This window comes from Vipera berus (genome assembly GCF_964194415.1).
Source record: "Vipera berus genome assembly, chromosome: 3".
Taxonomy (NCBI): Eukaryota; Metazoa; Chordata; class Lepidosauria; order Squamata; family Viperidae; genus Vipera; species Vipera berus.
This window is the reverse complement of record NC_138204.1, coordinates 88594255-88616150: the sequence shown is the minus strand read 5'-3', so window position 1 is coordinate 88616150 and position 21896 is coordinate 88594255. Positions and strand designations below refer to the sequence as shown.

The following is a 21896-nucleotide window of genomic DNA, read 5'->3' as shown; positions in this document are numbered from 1 at the left end:
AATGAACTCTTGTAAGTCAAGGACTACCTTGCCTTTTAAGACAAGACCACTTTGCTGTCCACATGTAATATGTATCTTGCCCTCTAGAACAGGGATTTCAAACTCCCGGCCTGTGGCCCGGACGCATCATCCGGAAGCCATGCCCACCCCACCCCATTGCTGGCAATGGGAAAACTGTCCCGATACGTTGCACGACATCACATGACGTCGCGAGTTTGACATGTCTGGTCTAGAAGCAAATCAAGGTGCTTAGTACCCAACAGGTTGGCCAAGCTGATTGGATGAGTGGCAGAAAATCTCATCAATATGTATCTAGTATTCAAAGTATAATAGCAATGTCAACAACAACCTACCAACTCTCAGAATCAACAGCCTGAAGGAGCCACCTGCTCATTTTACCAGCGTAAGGAAAATGGTCATTCGGTGATTTATTCTCCATTCTTCCAAACAAAAGTATTCAAATGGTTATATAAATTCAGCATTCCTTTGAATTATGCATCATTTGTGCTTGCACCTCTTCCCTTGCAACTAATATTAGCAGTCTTCTTTTCAACTTTTTTTTTTTTGCTGAGTTATTCGGAAAATCTTTTGTTGTCATTACTAGTTTAGACTCAGTAGAGGAATGGCAGTTTTAGTAATGACAGCTTTGCTGAGTTGTGTGGCTTTTGGGAATAAATAACGTATTTTGGTTTTTACAGGGGAGAAATAAAAATGCACTTTCCACAACAACAGCTTTTAAAATGAAGATGCAGAGAAATTTATATACTATGACCTGCTTTTAAAGCATGATTATCTACCTGAAACTTACGTACTTTCAGCTGAGTTTTCTGCAGAGGACATGACATCAAAGAATCTAGAAAAAAATTATTTTTTTGTCCCTTGAAACTAGTTTGTATACTGGGGTAGTCAAAGGAGATGAATCAAGAGGCAGTTAAAAGATGCCCATCAGTCAGAGTTAGTTTTCAAAAACCCAGCCAGAATTAAGTCTCCCCCATGAGCCTTGTTGTTTTTCAATTATGGAAGGAGTTTGTGGATCTTAGTAGAGGCCACAATTGGCCACTCTGGGCTATGAGTTGAAGACAGATTAAAAAACTGACTCACATCAGAATGTCACAGTTCTCATGTAGAATTATCTGGCTGAGCAGAATCTTTTAGGAAATAATGACCTGTCAAATGCCAGAAAGTTAAAAGAGTTCTTAGCAGCAGGTCTCCTGCCATTTTGAAGTAGAAAACAAAAACAACCTAAATTGTGTGCTTAAGATAAATGCCATCCCTCTTCAGTCCAAAATTATTGTCTCCAATCCGAAGAAAATAATGATATTCTAGTCCCTGTCATATTGTCTGCTCCATATTCTCTTCTTCTCTCTTGATACTTTTCCTCAAACATTAAAGGACAACTTCAGAAACCCAAAGGTTTCCACCTCTTATTAACATCAGTCAACGGACACCATGAACTTTAAATCAATAACTATCATTATATGATAATTTTTTGAATTGGTGTATAGGAACGGTAATATTTGCCCAAACATGCACAGTAGGCATATGACCAGTTAAAATACCTTTTGATATCTACTAATGGGCTGACAATTCTATTTATTCCTTGGTGGAGCAGTGGGCTAGTGCCTCCTTAAGTAACACCAGCTGCCTGCAATTAGTGCAGGTTCGCATCCCACCAGGCTCAAGGTTGACTCAGCCTTCCATCCTTCCGAGGTAGGTAAAATGAGGACCCAGATTGTTGGGGGCAATTAAGCTGACTTTGTAATAATGCCGCTTGGGGGTTGTGTGAAAGCCCTAATAAGCAGGCATATACATAGAATGAAGGCTACTGCTAAGTTTGTAAGCCGCCCTGAGTCTTCGGAGAAGGGCGGGATATAAATGGAATTAAAATAAATAAAAATAAATAAAACTCTCTAGAACTAGAGCGTCTAATAAGCAGTCTGCAAAACAAGAAGCATCTAGCAATTGATATCAATGGTTGCCAGCCTTTACCAAATTAGATACGGAAAAGTAGAGGGAGTTATGGCATAAAGAATTGTAATACCCAGGGTATGATTTTTAGGATAAGAACATCTGGGTTTCTGTATGTGACATTTCTGTGGATTTAGAATTATAATTTAGGGGCTGAAAAGGAAGCTCTACCTCTAATGTGTCCCAGGTTTCCTCAGAAAAATCTTGGGGCTGCTCATGGAAATCCAACTCTTTGGTGACAAAGTTTGCATCAAACCAAAGATTCTTGCACTGCAGCTGCTGGATTCGTGCAGTCGCTGGGTGTGAGGTTAGTGAATCATGATGATTCTGCATGGAATGTACTTAAGGGGAGACATATATGTAATCTTTGAGGGACATGTTGGTAAGTTTCCATTTGGGTCTTGTTATAGTGTGATATGCAGATGCTTTTAGGAGTAGACAAGTGGGTTTCTTCATAACCAAAAGCATCTGGATTTAAGCTGACCTGCATGGGTGGTTCCATAGAAGATCCTCCTCTTGCCCCATGATTTGTAATTAGGGACTCTGTAGGGGATAACTCCCTCTACTTTTCAGTATCTAATTTGGTAAAGGCTCAGTGGGTTAGGACGCTGAGCTTGTCGATCAGAAGGTCAGCAGTTTGGCGGGTCGAATCCCGAGTGCCGCGTAACAGAGTAAGCACCTGTTACTTGTCCCAGCTTCTGTCAACCTAGCAGTTCGAAAGCACGTAAAAATGCAAGTAGAAAAATAGGGACCACTACGGTGGTAAGGTAACAGCGTTCCGTGCGCCTTTGGCATCTAGTCATACCTGCCACATGACCACGGAGACGTCCTCGGACAAGCGCTGGCTCTTCGGCTTTGAAACGGAGATGAGCACCGGCCCCTAGAGTCGGAAACGACTAGCACGCATGTGCGGGGGAACCTTTACCTTAGGGGATCTTAACTCAACTTTCCCTTGATTCACACTGAAGTGTCTCCTCTTCTTGCTTCATGGTGCAATCTCACCTAGAGAACTTGGTGATGATCCAGATATCAGGTTTATCTATTTGGGTGCAGGGTGTGTCTCCTGCATTCAGAGATAGAATCTCCTGTAATGAATTGGTGCTTATTATCACATTTGGTAAACTTGATTTGATATCAGTCAAAGTCCTGAATTAAGTTCATTTGCTCCTCCCGAGAAGGCATAGTGAGAAGGTTGCGTCAAGTCCATTTTATCTTCCTCCTTCAGCCTGCTGGATTTTCCCCCCCAAAGAATGTTATGTAGAGCAATGTTATCAGAAAAGGGCCTGGATGTGTCTTCTTGTTCTGCCTTGGCAAACTTCCCGAAAGTCAGAAGGAGGCAGGCACAAGTATTTTGAAATACTCTAGTTGACACAGTTCCAAAGCTCTGTGGAAAGCGCTTGAGTCTTAAAAGCATTTGGGGTAGTAATGGTTGTTGAAATGACCGCGCAAGCCTCTTAAAGCCTTGGCAGCATGGAAGGCATCTTATCTCCATTAGTTCAGTCAGTGTTACTTCACATCTAAGTAACTGTGACTGAGATTTCCAGATGGCCTTCTTCATATTCCATCTTTGATACCGTATTTTCCGGCATATAAGACGACTTTTTAACCCATGAAAATCTTCTCAAAAGTCAGGGGTCGTCTTATACGCTGGGTGCTGAAACTTTAGGGACAGGGCTGGCTGGAAAACCTGGAGCGGATCTTCCATTTAGTCTGCTCAGGGAAAGCTGGACCAATTGGAGTAGAAGCTGCAGTCTGTGATTTTTTACAGGCTGGGATCTGGGTGTCTTTCCTTCTAAAGTTTTTTCTTTCCACCCCAAACCAACTCAGTGATGCCCTCGACGTGATGTCCCGTTGCCTGGAGGCGGTTCGGGTTTGGATGGGGGGAAACAGGCTCAGACTCAATCCTGCCAAGACTGAGTGGCTGTGCGTACAGGCATCTTGAGTGAACCATTCTATTCCATCTTTAATGATGGGGGGTGAGGTGTTACCCTCCCGTCGATAGGGCTCGCAACCTGGGTGTCCTCCTGGATTCACGGCTCAGCCTTGAAGATCATATAGGAGCCGTGACCAGGGGGGCTTTTGCCCAGGTTTGCCTGGTGTGCCAGTTGCAGCCCTATCTGGACCGAGATGCCTTGCACAAGGTCACTCATGCGCTCGTGACCTCCCGGTTAGACTACTGCAATGCTCTCTACATGGGGCTGCCCTTGAGGACCACTCGGAGGCTTCAACTGGTGCAGAATGCAGCCGTGCGAGTTGTGATGGGGGCCTCCCGATACTCCCATATAACACCTCTGCTCCATGAGCTGCATTGGCTTCCGGTTGCCCTCCGGGTGAGATTCAAGGTGCTGGTGATGACCTATAAAGCCCTAAATGGCTTGGGTCCGGGATATCTGAGGGAACACCTGCTGCTGGCATCAAGTTCCCTTCGTCCTGTGCGCTCCCACAGGGAGGGCCTTCTCAGGGTGCCGCCGGCGGGCAACACCCTTCTCTGTGGGCGCGCCTGCCCTCTGGAACCAGTTACCCATAGAGCTTAGGACTGCCCCTGATTTTCGTTCGTTCCGCCGGGACCTGAAGACCTGGCTCTTTGAGCTTTCCGGCCAGGACTGAGGATTTTTTAATTTTTTTAAACTTATTGTAATTGGATTTTTAATCAGAGATATAAGGGTTTTAGATTTTAATCAAGGAAAATTTAATCTATTTTAATTGCTATTAATTTTTGTATTGTAATGTTGTTTTAATTGCCTTGTGAACCGCCCTGGGTCCTACGGGAGAAGGGCGGTATATAAGTTTAATAAATATAAATATATAAATATAAAGTTGAAGAGCAGCTGTAGTCTATCCCAACTTGAAAGGCAGGTGGGGAATGCCGCAGCCAGAGCAGCTGCTTAGCTCTAAGGACACATTTGACTCAGGAACTGGGCGGGCTGGCTGGAAAACCTGGAGCGGATCTCCCATTTGGTCTTTTTTTTAAAAATCCCATTTATATACCGCCCTTCTCCGAAGACTCAGGGCGGCTTACAATTTAAAGCACAAATCAATGTGCTTACCAATAGCCTTCATTCTATGTATATGCCTGCTTATTAGAGCTTTCACCCCCCCCCCCTCACAAGCAGCATTATTACAAAGTCAGCTTATTGCTCCCAACAATCTGGGTCCTCATTTTACCTACCTCGGAAGGATGGAAGGCTGAGTCAACCTTGAGCCTGGTGGGATGCGAACCTGCACTAATTGCAGGCAGATGTTGTTACTTTAGGCTCAGTGCAGGGAAAGCTTTAGAGTGAATTAGGAAAAGTGAAAAAGTGAATTAGGAAAATAGGAAACGGTTGCTGGAATTGGGTATGTGTAATTTAACGAAGAGAAGGGTGAGGGGTGACATGATAGCAGTGATCCAATATCTCAGGGGCTGCCACAAAGAAGAGGGAGCCAAGCTATTCTCCAAAGCACCTGAAAGCAGGACAAGAAGCAATGGATGGAAACTAGTCAAGGAGAGAAGCAACCTAGAACTAAGGAGCAACTTCCTGACAGTTAGAACAATTAACCAGTGGAACTACCTGCCTCCAGAGGTGGTGAATGCTCCAACACTGGAGGTTTTTAAGAAGAGACTGGACAGCCATTTGTCTGAAATGGTATAGGGTTTCCTGCTTTAGCAGGGGGTTGGACTAGATGACCTCCAAGGTCCCTTCCAACAACTACTACTTCTTCTTCTTCTTCTTCTTCTTCTTCTTCTTCTTCTTCTTCTTCTTCTTCTTCTTCTTCTTATTATTATTATTATTATTATTATTATTATTATTATTATTATTATTATTATTATTATTATTATTATTATTATTATTATTAAGTTTAATCTACTTGCACTGTTTTATCTTTACATGTTTGATGACAAACAGCCCTATGTTTATAAGTGACAGTTTTCCTACTAAGTACCTCCATGTCATAAGCATTTGAATTAAAATTACCATATTAAAATCAAATTTGATGTTGTTTAATTTTTATTTGGTGTGCGTTGGAAGAGGGGTAGTCTTATACGGCGAGTATAGCCCAAACCCTATAATTTAACAGGAAATGTAGGGGGTCGTCTTATACGCCGGAAAATACGGTAGTTTATGTGGATCATTTGTAGATATAACATGACTTTCCTCAGTTGAAGTATCTGTGTTTCACTTGGTACTTCAGTGCTAAGCTTTGAATTGTGTTAACAACTGTACTAAAATAGTGCTCACCCCCCTCTTGTAGGGGGGTGAGCCCTGTATTGCCATGCTCACCAGCTGCCTCAATTTCCTTTACAAGACTAGGGAACCTTTTTCTACTAGCATTTTTATTTCCTCTAGCTGTTAGTTGACCTCCAGTAGCTGATCAAATATAGATTGCACTTGTGTGCACAGGAAGGAGACAGTTTTTTTGCAACTAAGGACAGATCTGCGTTCAGCTCTAATGAGTTCCCAGTTGGATCTGCTTCCTTGGTCTCAAATTCCGTTCCAGCTTTTTCCGCCTCTTTGTTTATTACAGTTAAATCCTGATCAAAGGATAACAGCTTATCTGGGTCCCAATCAAATAAGATACAGTTAGTCCTCAATTTACAACCATCATTAAGACCTTTTGTTGCTAAGTGATGCAGCCGATCTTACAATCTTTTTTTGCTACAATTATTAAATGAATCACACCGTCGCTAAGCAACTCTGGCTTCCACCATTGACTTTGTCTGTTGGAATACACCCACCCTCAGAAGGTCGCAAATGGATGCTGCAACCATCATAAATACATGCCTGTTGCCAAGTATCCAAATTTTCATCATATGATTTGCAGAAACAATGCAATAGTTGTGAGTGCAAGGACCAGTCCATAAAAGTCACTTTTTTTTAGCGCCCTCATAACTTTGAATGGTCTGTAAGTGAATGCTCTTAAGTTGAGGACTACCTGTGTGATGCTTCTCAACTGTTTTTAGAATTTAAGAAGCAAGGTAGCCTTGAAGGCATGTAAATCTTTTTGTTGTTCAGACAGAACGGTTTTTTTCGTTTGCTTATCTTCTTCTTATGACTTAGTAACAAACTGTCTTACCTTTGTAGAAGTTTAAGGAGTCCCTGCATAAAGCTGGTTTGCCCATTTTCTCTGGAAGTGCCTAATATCACCCAAACCCTCTGACTTCTAGAGACTTTCTCACTTTGTTTTATCCTTTCTCTTTCAGCTGGACAACAGGAATAACTTGGCAATTGCAGCCCCTCAGATTTGGGAGAGGAATGTGCTGTGCTGCAGGCCTTAGCAGTGGTAGTGTAAAGCAGCGGTGTCAAACTCAATTTCATTGAGGGCCACATCAGCATTGCGGTTGCCCTCAGGGGGCCGGGTGGGTATGGCCAGGGTGGGCGTGGCCTACTGGGTGGGCATGGCTAAAGTGCGTATGGCCTACTGGGTGGGCGTGGCCAGCTCTACATCGTTCGTATCGAGGGTGCCTATGGGGGCCTGGGCAGGAGTGGGACAGATCTGAGGGTCTCTGGCAGAAGGAGGGTCTCTGGGCCAGGGCCAAGGCAGTGGGGGCCGTTCCCTCACTGTTTCCAGGATGGCTTTGCGGGCCGCATGAAACCACTTCGCGGGCCGGATCCAGCCCCCGGCCTTGTGTTTGACATGTCTGGTGTAAAGGAATAGGTGACTTCTGGTTTCTTTCATCTCCTTTTCTAAGAGGACTAACAGTAGACTAGACTAACTTGACTGACTCAGTGGAGTTCATTTAAATTCACACATGACTAGATCAGTTTGGGATGAACTACACCCTCCTCTCCTTATCCATTCTTGCTCCTCACACAGCACTTTTCCTTCCCTTCCACTGACCCACTTAAGTTGTAATGCGAGCATAGAAACATGAGGTTAGAAACATAAAAGTGAAGAAGAAAATATAATAAATCTCTTCTTCGATTCTCCTACGCCTGTTTCCTTACCACCACTCCCTTCCATTCTGTGTTCTGCTGCCCCCAGCTGATCTTCGCCATCTTCTCCCCCCCCCAACACACACACACACACACACGTTGCTGCCATCCTGGCCCTTTGCAAGACAGCTGTTGGCTGCCCAAGGCCTTCGGAGGCTGTGAGAAGGACCAGGCTGAGTTCAAGTAGAAATCATTGTGGCAAGGCTGGAGAAGGGCAAGATCCTCAGCTAAAGACGGTACCGTCCCGATCTAATGACTGCATCCAGGTGTCAGAATAATATTCTGGTCCCTTTCCCGAGCTGGGATTTGCGTAAGAATGACACCGGACTCACAGCTTGAAGAGGAAAAAAGTTTATTTGAGAGCGTAAAAGACAGCAGTCGAAAGTAGATTACATTTGAATGTTGTGAGGTAGAGGGTATTTACAGAGAAAGTAGTTCTTGGTGTGAATGCATTTTGAAGGGTTTATCTTTGGCAAATTCCTTTGGTGTGTGTCTTCCTAAAAGCCCTCTTAAAGGATTTGTCTTGTTGGCTATTCTTTGAAAGGAATGCACTTTCAGTCTGTCAATTATTTAGTTCAACAGTTAAACAATCTTTGCTACATGGTTTCTTTTAGCTATTGACAGGTCAGGTTGTTGATTCAAGGAGTTTACAGGCAGTGCATGAATAAAATTATTCTTGAGTCTAAAACAACTTCCAACACAGGACTACCACATCTGCCATTGCAAAGTGGTTGTCATGGTTCCGACAGGTGAAACCCATCAAAAGAACTTCGAGGCAAAATTCTTCCTTAAAGAACATTTTATTCGGGAAACATAGTATCAGCACTACATAGTTGAACCCAAAACTAAATTGCCTTCCCCCAGATACAAAGTAACAAAGTACAATTCCCACTCTCAATAAACTGTCATAAATCACATTCCCCAATTAGTTAAAAGCACGGGCTTCCTCCCCAGCTCCTCAGCCTGCCAAAACGTTATCAGCTTGTCCTTGGGTTCCCACAGCAGTATTATCATTATGGCTAGTTGAGATTTCATTCTAACCCCCTTCCCTGCTGCACCTGATTCCTAAAAGTAAGAAAAAGCATAGAAAAGGAGATGAGAAAATGGCTGCATTTTCATCAGTTGTCAAAGCGGGAACATCCAATGTTAGCAGCGTTGACATCCGGCCTCCCTTACAAAAACGACAAGTCCTGCGATAGGTTAGGGACAGCTCGATAGACACAGGCCTGGGAAAGGTGATTGTCTAGCACCTCCTTGAAATGGTGCACTAGGCACTGTTCAAACCACCTTTCTATTCGACCTACCTTACGAAATTCTTGGACGTATTCCAAAGCAGGTCTGCCATCTTGTTTTATCTTATGAATTTGTTTCTTTGTTTTGAGGGTCATGGATGGGTCCTCAAACCTGGCTCTTAATCCAAGCAGGAAGAGATGGAGGTTCCCCAACTGAGGCGCTTGCTCATTGTACAAATTGTTTAGCCATCCAGACACTTCCCCTTCCAAATTGGCCATGACCACATTAACTGTAGCAGCTGGATTCGGGTAGAAATTGGCATTGCGATTCATGTGGGAATGCACTTGATTGAGGAAGAAGATCAGCTTTTCCAGATCACCGTCAAAAGTTGCTCTAAGGGGTGGTGCCATCGTGGGTTGCTGCCCCCCAGTGTGGCTGCATTCCCAGCAGTTGCTGGCCTCCTAGCTGTGGCTGTTGTGCCCCCAGTGGCTGCTGACCTCCCAGTGGTGGCTGCGGTATTCCCAGTTGCTGCACATTCAGGGGCTGTGGCCAACGCCACTGCTGCTGCACTCCCAATGGCTGCTGACCTCCTGGTGGTGGCGGCTGTGGCATCCCCAGTTGCTGCAGGCTTCTCAGCGGTCCTGGCAGTGGTTGCTGCGGCATCCCAAGTTGCTGCAGGCCCCCAGAGGTTGCTGCAGATTCAGGGGCTATTGCCAGCCCCCCTGTTGCTGCGCTCCCACCTGTAGCTGACCTCCCATCGGTAGCTGCGGCATCCCCAGTTGATGCAGGTCTCTCAGTGTTTGTTGCACATTCAGGGGCTGATACCAGCTCCACTGCTGCGGCGCTCCCACCTGTGGCTGACCTCCCAGCTGCAGTGGCTGCTGTGTCCCCAATTGTTGCAGGGGCCCCAATGGCTGCGGTGCTCTCACCTGTTGCTGCCCGGCCAACAGGTCATGCAGCTGTTGCATTATACCATGTTGAACGCTCACATCTGACTCTTCCCCCTGCGTGGCTTCGGGCTCGGGTGATGTCGATAGTGAAAACTGGGCTGTGTGACTGATAGTAGCAACAGTCAGGGCTTTCACAGTACCTGTGGTGGGCTGGACTTCTAGAAGAGCAATGACATCTCGGGCTACAGTGTTCAGAATGGCGGCTGGGACTGTCCCTCCTTGCAGGACTGCAGGTTAATGTTGGTGGCTTCGAGGACGGGGAAGCTGCTTGTGCTCCATAGGCGAGGCTGGGGCTTCTTTTAGGCATGGATTGGCGTCTGGTCCGCTGATCATTGTGATCACTTGCATGGGAAGAGTGAAAGGGTTGCTCCACACTCTTCACCTCTAGCCCCTCGAATCTCTCCACCAACTTCTCCACTGATTGGCTATGGGCTGCGGACAGGTACTTCCACTCTCCAGAGTCTTCGGTAGTTGTCGATTTCCTGATTCTCCAGTGGCCCAGGGAACAGGACTCTCAAGAGGTTCCTTCTTGCAAATCAACTTTGGTTGCTTTCAAAGAACTTGCTTTTGGCAGGGTCACCTTGAGGGGTTTGGAGTCTCCACTTAGGCAGGGTCCACTCCGATGACCAGATCAACTCCCACATTTTGGGTCTTGCCCCCAGCTGTAAGGCCTGAGAGGATTCCTTCTCCGCTGGTGTGCTGGCTTGTGCTACCTCCGCTGAGGCAGCAGCCATGCCCGGGGTGCTGGTTTCAGGCGCTTCTTCCTTCTCCGTGTTGAGATCTTCCCCGTGTCTTTGCCAGCCTATCCCCCGACTTAGGAATGGTGACTGGAGCTCAGGACCCCAAGGTGGTTAAGGTAGAAAGTGTAGTTTTGGGTTAATCTCATGGTTCCGATAGAGGAAACCCATCAAAAGAACTTGAAGGCAAAATTCTTCCTTAAAGAACATTTTATTCGGGAAACAAAGTATCGGCACTACATAGTTGAACCCAAAACTAAATTGCCTTCCCCCAGATACAAAGTAACAAAGTACAATTCCCACTCTCAATAAACTGTCATAATTCACATTCCCCGATTAGTTAAAAGCACGGGCTTCCTCCCCAGCTCCTCAGCCTGCCAAAACGTTATCAGCTTGTCCTTGGGTTCCCACAGCAGTATTATCATTATGCCTAGTTGAGCTTTCATTCTAACCCCCTTCCCTGCTGCACCTGATTCCTAAAAGTAAGAAAAAGCATAGAAAAGGAGATGAGAAAATGGCTGCATTTTCATCAGTTGTCAAAGCGGGAGCATCCAATGTTAGCAGCATTGACAGCGGTGCAGTCACGTCATGTTTTCCCTAATGACTGTTTCTCTTGGCTGCAGGACACTCAGTCCCAATTAGGATTCTTAAAGTAATCCTTAAGGGGACTACCTATGTTACAAAGCAATAATCCGGTGGCTAAAAGGTAAGGCAAGGAGAGATTACTCCCCAGTCCTAACTGAATCAAAAGAAAGCTGACTTACACAAACACAGGGCCAGAGGGATCCGTTCAATTTTGCATTTTTGCAATTCTTCCAAGTTGATGTGGAGGAATAATTTTCCTGTAAACGATTTAAAAAAAAATCAATACTGTACTGCATTCACTTAAAACAGCTAAGCACAACAGAATAGCAATGGGAAAACGCTGTTTTAAGTAGAAGTGATAAAAATCTAGAAGCAATAAAGGGGCTCAGGAGTGTTTCTCTAAGTCATCTTACGTTGTGTACCTCCTTCAAAAGTGGAACTTCCTCAAACACGGAGTATGTAAACAGTGTTTCTCTGCAGATTAAAAGAGATAATTTTTCCTCTCAGGCTCACACAGCTGCTTTGTAAGGGGCTGTTCTGCAGCCCCTAGATACCTTGAAGCTGACAGACTTACGAGGCTTATTTTTATTATGCTATTTATATTCTATCAGTGACAATATATTCTCAGGGAACCGTAGTTCATTGGTGGCACATGTATTATATGAGAAAAATACCATCCTATAAACAGTAGTCTGCGTTGACCTGATTTATAGTGATAAGGCTGACTGTCATCTATTTATTTATTCATTTATCTTATGCCTTGCCTTTATTAATTTTACAACTAAGGTGGTGAACGCATCCAACACACCTTCCTTTTTCTATTTTCCCTACAGCAACCACTTGGTGTGGTGAGTTTTGCTGAGAGAGAGTGACTGGCCCAACATTACCCAGTCGGCTTTCATGGCTAAAGGAGGACTAGAATTCATGACTTCCAGCTTTCTAACCCGATGCCTTAACCCAAAGGTCCTCAACCTTTTGGGCACCAGGGACTGGTTCCGTGGAGAAGGATTTTTCCACACACCGGAGAATGCATGGTTTTGTGTGCTGCTTGAATCCCACAGATGGGGCTTTGCGGACTGGTTGCTGGCATGTCGTGGCCCAGTACCGGTCCATGGACCGGGGGTTGGGGACCCCTGCCTTAACCAAATATTTTTCTGGTGGAGTTATCTTAATATGAATCCCTTCTTGTTTCCTTATGAGTATGTGTTCACAGACATACACGCGGGCAATTAAAAATTGTGTTGATTTCATACTCTGTTTTTGTCAGGTTTCAAGAACAACACGTGTAATTGTTTAAGAGTAGTTTCCTTTATTGTTCTTCACCTTTAGACAGAGTCTTGCCAGACTAAAGCAACTATTTGCATAATTTCAGATATACTCTGTGAATCGCTAGGGAGGAACTGTTCTAATCTTCTGCCCGTGGATCAAACTTTCCAAGCCCCGCTGACTCTTTGCTCTCTACAGAGCAATCCCTCCCTCCTGGGAACCCAATCTACATTCCACCCTATTCTTTTGATATTTCAGAGTGAGATGGGTGGCATATAAATTTAATAAATAAATAAAGCATTGTTCACACTTGTATTTATTAGTGACATTAATTAAATAACCAATGCTAAGTTAATTACTGAGCCAAGATCAGAATGAGTCTATCAAGCCCATGAAAACTATTCAAACTTCCTTATGGACAAGATACTAGAAAACTAAGTTTTCAGGAAACTAAAAGCTACCAACATCAAGTTGTACCTTTACTTATCTTGTAATCCTTAAACTGGTAAACATATTTTGAGCCATTGCCTTATTCTGACTGTCTAGGCCAGGGATCCCCAACCCCCAATCTGTGAACCGGTACCGGGCTGTGGCATACTAGCAACCGGGCTGCGCAAACAAGTGAAGCTCCATCTGCTGGATGCAGGCAGCACACGAAACCATGCCCTTTCTGGTCTGCAGAAAAATCTTTCTCCATAGAACCAGTCCCTGGTGCCCAAAAGGTTGGGGGCTTCTGGTCTGGGCTATCTCAGAAGGTGATAATAGATGGGACACAATGATGCCATTATGCTGACAATTGTCACTAAGGAACAAGATTGCATAGAGGTGATGAAAATAAAACATGGGTTATACAGCATTCTGAATTTGAAGACAAAAAGGTGCTCTGGAGTGACAGGATGTAAAAGCAGCACCTGTTACTCTCTCCAAATGCCACTTTTCTTGAAATTGTAGTGCAAACACAACTTCACCCTATCCTTTGATTGTGTTATTGCAGACCCATAGCCAAATAGAATGTACAGACAGATTTCAATGGCATCCCATAAAAAGAGCTGTGCTGATTCCGTTCTATTTTCTTCTTGCGGTGACTTTGGAAATTGTATTTAATTTTTCTATAAATCAAAATGTACACTTGTACATGCAGAATCTGTCAGCTTATTAACTGTTGGCCTGTGCTGCTGAACATACGCTAAATTACAATGTGATTTGTTTGGCTGGCATACATAGAGACTATGGTCTGAACTCGCTCCTGGTTCTTTTCCAGTCACAATTAGAGATGTCACTTCTAAGATATAAAGGTTTTTTAGGACCTGGGACCACAGTATCTGTGATAACACATCATTCTGTACATTCCTACACATGTCTTCAAGGTCATCCTCAAAGGACACATTGAAGTTATTCTTCTGTGTTGAGGTAAGGTCATGGTAACCCATAGGCAATCTTTCTCAGTGGTAGCTTTTTCCAATGATTTATTATTTTGGCTTTTTTGTACTAAGCAAATGATTTTTTATTCTCCAAGGCCTTTTAATAGATTAATATTTTAACATTTTATACATATATGCCTAATTCACCTTGGCTGAATTCAAAAAGGCTAAGGCAGATCATATCCAATTAAAGGTTGGATAGGAAAACAAGAAGAAATTTCTGAGCTGAATGCTACATTTGAAAGTATAAATTAATTAACTCAGAAAAAAGAAATGGCAAATCACGTTTGCACTGTTGCCAAGAAAACTCTAGGGATATGCTTGTGTAGTTACCAAAAGTAAAGCTTGATTCTTGTATGGGGTATTGAATAGATTATTAACTAATCTACCTGCAGTTATATTTTCATATACCGTATTTTCTGGCGTATAAGACGACTTTTTAACCCATGAAAATCATCTCAAAAGTTGGGGGGTCGTCTTATACGCCCAGTCGTCTTATACGCCGGAAAATAGTACATAAATCAATCGAGCGCCCCCATTCTTGCAAAGCAACTTCAAGCCTCCTTAGTCCAGTCCCCCCTCCAACGTGACTTTCCCTTCCCACCCCCAAGAGCCTCTCAGCCCCTTCCCCTCCCCCTTGCAAATGCCAGACCCCGGGAGCTCTTGCGTGTATTCCAAAGGGTGGGTGGAAGGAAAAGCCCCTTTCGGCTCCGGCTTGGCTGCAAGTCAGCGAGCCCGGGAAGGCACGCCCTCCCCTCACTGTGGAGGAAGCAGGGCAGGCTGGGGTCTGGTGGGAGCTGGCAGGGCAGTCCTGCGCACGTGCGCGCTCCCGGCTCCTAAGGAGTCCTTGGGGAGCCATGGCAGGCGCCTCACGCTCTTCCCTCTTGAGGCAGCATCGGCGGAGCTGTCTGGCATCGGGCGGGAGCCGGCAGGGCAGTCCTGCACACGCGCGCACTCCCTGGCTGCTAAGGAGCGCTCCTTAGCAGCCGGGGAGTGCGTGTGTGTGCAGGACTGCCCTGCCGGCTCCCGCCCGACGCTCTTCCCTCTTGAGGCAGCATCCCCGAGGACTCCTTAGGAGCCGGGGAGCGATGCTGCCTCAAGAGGGAAGAGCGTCGGGCGGGAGCCGGCAGGGCAGTCCTGCACACGCGTGCACTCCCTGGCTGCTAAGGAGTGCTCCTTAACAGCTGGGGAGCGTGCGCGTGCGCAGGACTGCCCTGCCGGCTCCCGCCTGACGCCGGACGGCTCCGCCGATGCTGCCTCAAGAGGGAAGAGCGTGAGGCGCCTGCCATGGCTCCCCGAGGACTCCTTAGGAGCCGGGGAGCGCGCGCGTGCGCAGGACTGCCCTGCCGGCTCCCGCCAGATGCCAGCCTGCCCTGCTTCCTCCACAGTGAGAGGGGAGGGCGTGCCTTCCCGGGCTCGCTGATTTTCCGGCGTATAAGACGAAAAATCTTGAAAATCATCTCAAAAGTTGGGGGGCCGTCTTATACGCCCAGTCGTTTTATACGCCGGAAAATGCGGTATTCGGTTTTAAAATGCTGTTTTAGTTCATAGATTTTTTTTAAAAAAAATAGTATAATTTTACTGTGAAATAAGTTGCCAGGAGGAAACCCAGTCTGCTTTTAAACAGCCTACATTTTTAGAATAAAAGTGAATAAATATATTGTATGCAGCAATTTTAGCTTGTAAAATGATTTATGGCTAACTTTGAGTCATGAACCCAGCTAAGTGTGGTTCATTAAAAAAATGTTTAGGTATGACTTCTTTGATACTGGAGCTCAACTGTCTCTTGTTCTTGTAAACCGCAGCAGTTAACAGCATGAGATCATTTGAAATGGTTTATCTGCTTCTTTTGCTAGGTGGAAATTCTGGACTGGAAGACAAAACAGCAGCTCTGCTTCCTAGAAAAGGTTGGTAACCCTAATGTTATAAATCACTTTTTAAATAACCACATTTACAGATAACTTTTTGAGTGCTCGGAGATTTGTATAATAACTTCATACTGTAGCTGGGTGTTTCCTTAATTATATCCTTTGGTCCCATCCATTCAACCATGCCCCCCCCAAAACAACAACAACAAAACAATATCTGCTTGCTTCCTGATAGAAAGTTTTCTGTTATACAGGTTGAGCCACACACTACAATAAGTGACATCCAAGTAATGTTCCACAAGATATGTAAGTATCTACATTTCAAAATTGATTTTAAAGGTGATAACAGTGCTTAACTGAACTATACCTAATTGTGAGGAGCATACAGGAACTCCTAAATGCCATAAGCTTTCTCAAAGCTGAGTTAATAATTCTACTAACTGCTGAAAGTTTTAGCCAGCCTTTTCACTGTGATGCTCTTCAGATGTGTTATATGTCTCTAGCTTTTCCTTCCCATTGCCTCCTACAGGTAGATACATGGCTGTCCTATGGCTTGAGGCAGACTGGGACAACTCGCTCCAGCCTCTCACCATAGCCAACTTGCTACGCCCAACTTGCTATGACCAACTCATCGTGGCCAGCTTACTGTGGACTACTTGCTGCGGAATTTAATTATTTAAAATAAATTAAAAACTATTTTAATTTTTTTCATTCACATTTCATGTTGTCCCTCTTTTTGCATCCTTTCTTTAATGGTTTCTTTGATATTAGTGTAACTCTTGTCTCGTAGTGAGTTGTCCTGTGGCGAGTTGGCTGTGGCGTATTGGCCAAGGTGAGTTGGCCATGGTGAGTTGGCCGTGGCAGATTGTCATAGACCTGGCTAGAGGGCATCCCCTTCATGGATTACTGCCTTGTCGTGGCGAAGGGGCTTGCGTAATTCAATGAAGCTATGAGCTATGCCGTGCAGGGCCACCCAAGACGGACAGGTCATAGCAGAGAGTTCTGACAAAACGTGATCCACTGGAGAAGGAAATGGCAAACCACTCCAGTATCTTTGCCATGAAAACCCTATGGACAGTACCAAAAGGCAAAACGATATGACGCTGGAAGATGAGCCCCTCAGGTCGGAAGGCGTCCAATATGCTACTGGGGAAGAGCAGAGGGCTAGTACTAGTAGCGCCAGAAAGAATGAAGCGACTGGGCCAAAGCCGAAAGGACGCTCAGCTGTGGATGTGTCTGGTGGTGAAAGGAAAGTCCGATGCTGTAAAGATTTTTTCTCCATAGGAACCTGGAATGTAAGATCCATGAATCAAGGAAAGCTGGACGTGGTCAAACAAGAGATGACAAGACTGAACATCGACATCTTAGGTATCAGCGAACTAAAATGGACAGGAATGGGTGAATTTAATTCAGATGACCATCAGGTATACTACTGCGGGCAAGAATCCCTCAGAAGAAATGGAGTAGCCTTCATAGTCAATAAAAGAGTAGGAAAAGCAATACTGGGATACAATCCTCAAAATGACAGAATGATCTCAGTTCGAATCCAAGGCAAACCATTCAATATCACAGTAGTCCAAGTCTATGCCCCAACCACCAGTGCTGAAGAGGATGAAATTGACCAGTTCTATGAAGCTCTACAGCACCTTATAGAACTAACACCAAAAAATGATGTTCTTATCATCATGGGGGATTGGAATGCTAAAGTAGGAAGCCAAAAGATAACCGGAATAACAGGCAAGTTTGGCCTTGGAGTACAAAATGAAGCAGGGCACAGGCTGATAGAATTTTGTCAAGAGAATACGATGGTCATAGCAAACACTCTTTTCCAACAACCCAAGAGACGGCTCTACACATGGACATCACCAGACGGTCAACACAGAAATCAGATTGACTATATGCTCTGCAGCCAAAGATGGAGAAGCTCTATACAGTCGGTAAAAACAAGACCAGGAGCTGACTGTGGCTCAGACCATGAGCTTCTCCTTGCAAAGTTTAGGCTTAAACTGAAGAAAGTAGGGAAAAGCACTAGGCCAGTCAGGTATGAATTAAATCATATCCCTGTTGAATATACAGTAGAGGTGACAAATAGATTTAAGGAATTAGATCTGATAGACAGAGTGCCTGAAGAACTATGGACAGAGGTTCGCGACATTGTACAACAGGTAGCAACCAAAACCATCCCAAAGAAAAAGAAATGCAAGAAAGCAAAATGGCTGTCTGAGGAAGCTTTGCAAATAGCTGAGGAAAGGAGGGAAGCGAAAGGCAAGGGAGAAAAACATAGATATGCCCAATTGAATGCAGAATTCCAGAGAATAGCTAGAAGAGATAAGAATGCCTTCTTAAATGAACAGTGCAAAGAAATAGAAGAAAACAATAGAATAGGGAGGACCAGAGATCTTTTCAAGAAAATTGGAGAGATGAAGGGAACGTTTAATGCAAAAATGGGCATGATAAAGGACCAAAATGGCAGGGACCTAACAGAGGCAGAAGAGATTAAGAAGAGGTGGCAAAATTACACAGAAGAACTATACAAGAATGAGCTTAACGTCCCAGATAATCACAATGATGTGGTCACTGACCTCGAGCCAGACATCCTAGAATGTGAGGTGAAGTGGGCCTTAGAAAAGCTGAGCAACAACAAAGCTAGTGGAGGTGACAGTATTCCAGCTGAGCTATTCAAAATCTTAAAAGACAGTGCAGTAAAAGTGCTACACTCAATTTGCCAGCAAATTTGGAAAACTCAACAGTGGCCACAGGATTGGAAAAGATCAGTTTACATTCCAATTCCAAAGAAAGGCAGTGCCAAAGAATGTTCAAACTATCGCACCATTGCACTCATTTCTCATGCTAGTAAAGTCATGCTTAAAATCCTACAAGCTAGACTTCAGCAGTATGTGGATCGAGAACTACCAGAAGTACAGGCAGGATTTCGAAGAGGCAGAGGAACTAGAGATCAAATTGCCAACATACGCTGGATCATGGAGAAAGCTAGAGAGTTCCAGAAAAACATCTACTTCTGCTTCATTGACTATGCTAAAGCCTTTGATTGTGTGGATCATAACAAACTGTGGCAAGTTCTTAAAGTGATGGGAGTACCAGACCATCTTATTTGTCTCTTGAGAAACCTATATGCGGGTCAAGAAGCAACAGTGAGAACTGGACACGGAACCACTGATTGGTTCAAAATTGGGAAAGGAGTCCGGCAAGGCTGTATACTGTCGCCCTGCCTATTTAACTTATATGCAGAGCACATCATGAGAAAGGCAGGGCTAGATGAATCAAAAGTTGGAATTAAGATTGCCGGAAGAAATATCAACAACCTAAGATACGCAGATGATACCACTCTAATGGCAGAAAGTGAAGAAGAACTAAAGAGCCTCTTGTTGCGGGTGAAGAAGGAGAGTGCAAAACTTGGGTTGAAACTTAACATTAAGAAAACCAAGATCATGGCAACTGGCCCTCTCAATTCCTGGCAAATAGATGGGGAAGAAATGGAGGTAGTGACAGATTTTGTTTTCCTGGGCTCCAAGATCACTGCAAATGGGGACTGTAGCCAAGAAATTAAAAGACGCTTGCTCCTGGGGAGGAAAGCCATGGCAAATCTAGACAGCACACTAAAAAGCAGAGACATCACCCTGTCAACAAAAGTGCGTATAGTCAAGGCTATGGTCTTCCCAGTTGCAATGTATGGCAGTGAAAGTTGGACCATAAGAAAGGCTGAGCGCCAAAGAATTGAGGCCTTTGAACTGTGGTGCTGGAGAAGACTCCTGCGAGTCCCTTGGACTGCAAGGCGATCAAACCGGTCAGTCCTAGAGGAGATCAACCCTGACTGCTCTTTAGAAGGCCAGATCCTGAAGCTAAAACTCAAATACTTTGGCCACCTAATGAGAAGGAAGGACTCACTGGAGAAGAGCCTCATGCTGGGAAAGATGGAGGGCAAGAGAAGAAGGGGACGACGGAGAATGAGGTGGCTGGATGGAGTCATTGAAGCAGTAGGCGTGAGCTTAAATGGACTCCAGAATATGGTAGAGGACAGGAAGGCCTGGAGGAATGTTGTCCATAGGGTCGCGATGGGTCGGACACGACTTCGCAGCTAACAACAACAAGAGGGCATCAAATTGGTGAAGACAGGCTGAGGGTTTTCTGGGTTGAGTTAGCAGTGCAGATCTTACAAAGCCTATTTGCTGAAGCAGAAGGGAGTTGCCAGAAAAATTCCAAAAAACTTTGGGAATTTATATATTTATTTTATTTTTTAAAATTTGTTTGCCACTATCTTCCTGCGAAGCGACCCTGGGAGGCTTACAACATTAAACATATATGTTTACCATTTATATATTTTATATTTATACGTGCTTTTATTTAGAAATGTATTCATATATGATTACCATTGATATTAGATTGCCAGAAATGTTGTGTAACAATTTGGAAATCAATCCCATCAAGCCAAAATAGTAGAAAGAATGAGTAAAGAAGTGATTTTGCAAGAATAGAGAGTCTTTAGAATTTGTTGAGATTAAGTTGGAAAGTGAGAGCTAACCAACATGAAAGTCGTGTTTTTAATTGTGAATTTCCATTTTTCCCCTGTAGATCCTCAGTGGTATCCAGCAAGACAATCTATAAGGCTTGATCCTAGTAAGTATTAAGAGAGAGAGAGATAGAGTGTGTGTGTAAGAGAGATTAAACATTGCAGCTTTCGCTAAATCAAAGCAGTTCATTCAGATTACAATGTTAAAATCCTTTCAAAAATTAGTTATCTAAGTCACTGCAGAAACATATATAATTAGCATTTTAAATTCTGTAAAGTGAAGGGGCGCGGTGGCTCAGTGGGTTGACACTGAGCTTGTCGATCAGAAGGTCAGCAGTTTGGCGGGTCGAATCCCAAGTGCCGCGTAACAGAGTGAGCGCCTGTTACTTGTCCCAGCTTCTGCCAACCTAGCAGTTTGAAAGCACGTAAAAATGCAAGTAGAAAAATAGGGACCACTACGGTAGGAAGATAACAGCGTTCTGTGCGCCTTTGGCGTCTAGTCATGCCGGCCACATGACCACGGAGACGTCCTTGGACAAGCGCTGGCTCTTCGGCTTTGAAACGGAGATGAGCACCGGCCCCTAGAGTCGGAAACGACTAGCACGCATGTGCGGGGGAACCTTTACCTTTTAAAGTGAGATCTAGACTACTGTAGCCATAGATAGAAGTGAGACTGTTTAAGAGGGAGAAGGAATCAAAATGAGAATTCTTTCCCCCTGGCTGATGTTTTTCTCTCAAGAGGCTGCTCAGCAAAGGTCCAAGGCCATCTTCTTGTGAAAATGGTCCAGTTATTGAGACACAGTTCTGATAGAAAATCTCATGTATAACACTTTTTGCTGTGATTTCTTTTTAATACCCTGGTTTCCCAAAGACTAGACTGTGAGCTCACGTTTTGCATACAGAATGCATACAGAATGCTCAATGTAAGAGAGTTCTGATAGCAAACCTGAGAAACATCAGCAAAGAATGAAGAATGGGAGAACCGATTACGTGGGACCATGATCTGCTTCAGTTTTCTGTATACAGGTAGTCCTTGACTTAATATAGTTCATTTAGCGACGGTTTGAAGTTACAATGGCACTGAAGCAAGTGATTTATGACTATTTATCACACGATCATGGCAGCATCCCCATGGTGACGTGAATTTGTCACCATGAGCAGGGACTTGGACTAGAAGACCAAGACCTCAAAAGTCCCTTCCAACTCTATTATTGTTATTGTTAGCACACTGATGATTATATAATCAAATTCAGACGTTTGGCAACTGACTCATATTTATGACGGTTGCAGTGTCCCGTGGTCACGTGATCACTTTTTGTAAACTTTGACCAGTAAAGTCTATGGGGAAGCCAGATTCACTTAACAACTGTGTTGCTAAATTAACAATTGCACTGATTCAGTTAACAACTATGGCGAGAAAGGTCG

At 44.3% G+C, this 21896-nt stretch overlaps 1 protein-coding gene across 1 annotated transcript in view; it reads left to right on the top strand.

Annotated features, from left to right (window-relative positions):
* Window positions 1-21896, top strand: part of LOC308665200 (very-long-chain enoyl-CoA reductase-like) — a 42986-nt gene that overhangs the window by 4262 nt on the left and 16828 nt on the right. Inside the window, exons 2-4 of the mRNA XM_081322915.1 lie at window positions 15932-15982; window positions 16198-16249; window positions 20534-20578. Of these exons, the coding sequence (XP_081179041.1) occupies window positions 15932-15982; window positions 16198-16249; window positions 20534-20578 (148 nt within the window). The remainder of the gene's footprint in view (window positions 1-15931; window positions 15983-16197; window positions 16250-20533; window positions 20579-21896) is intronic.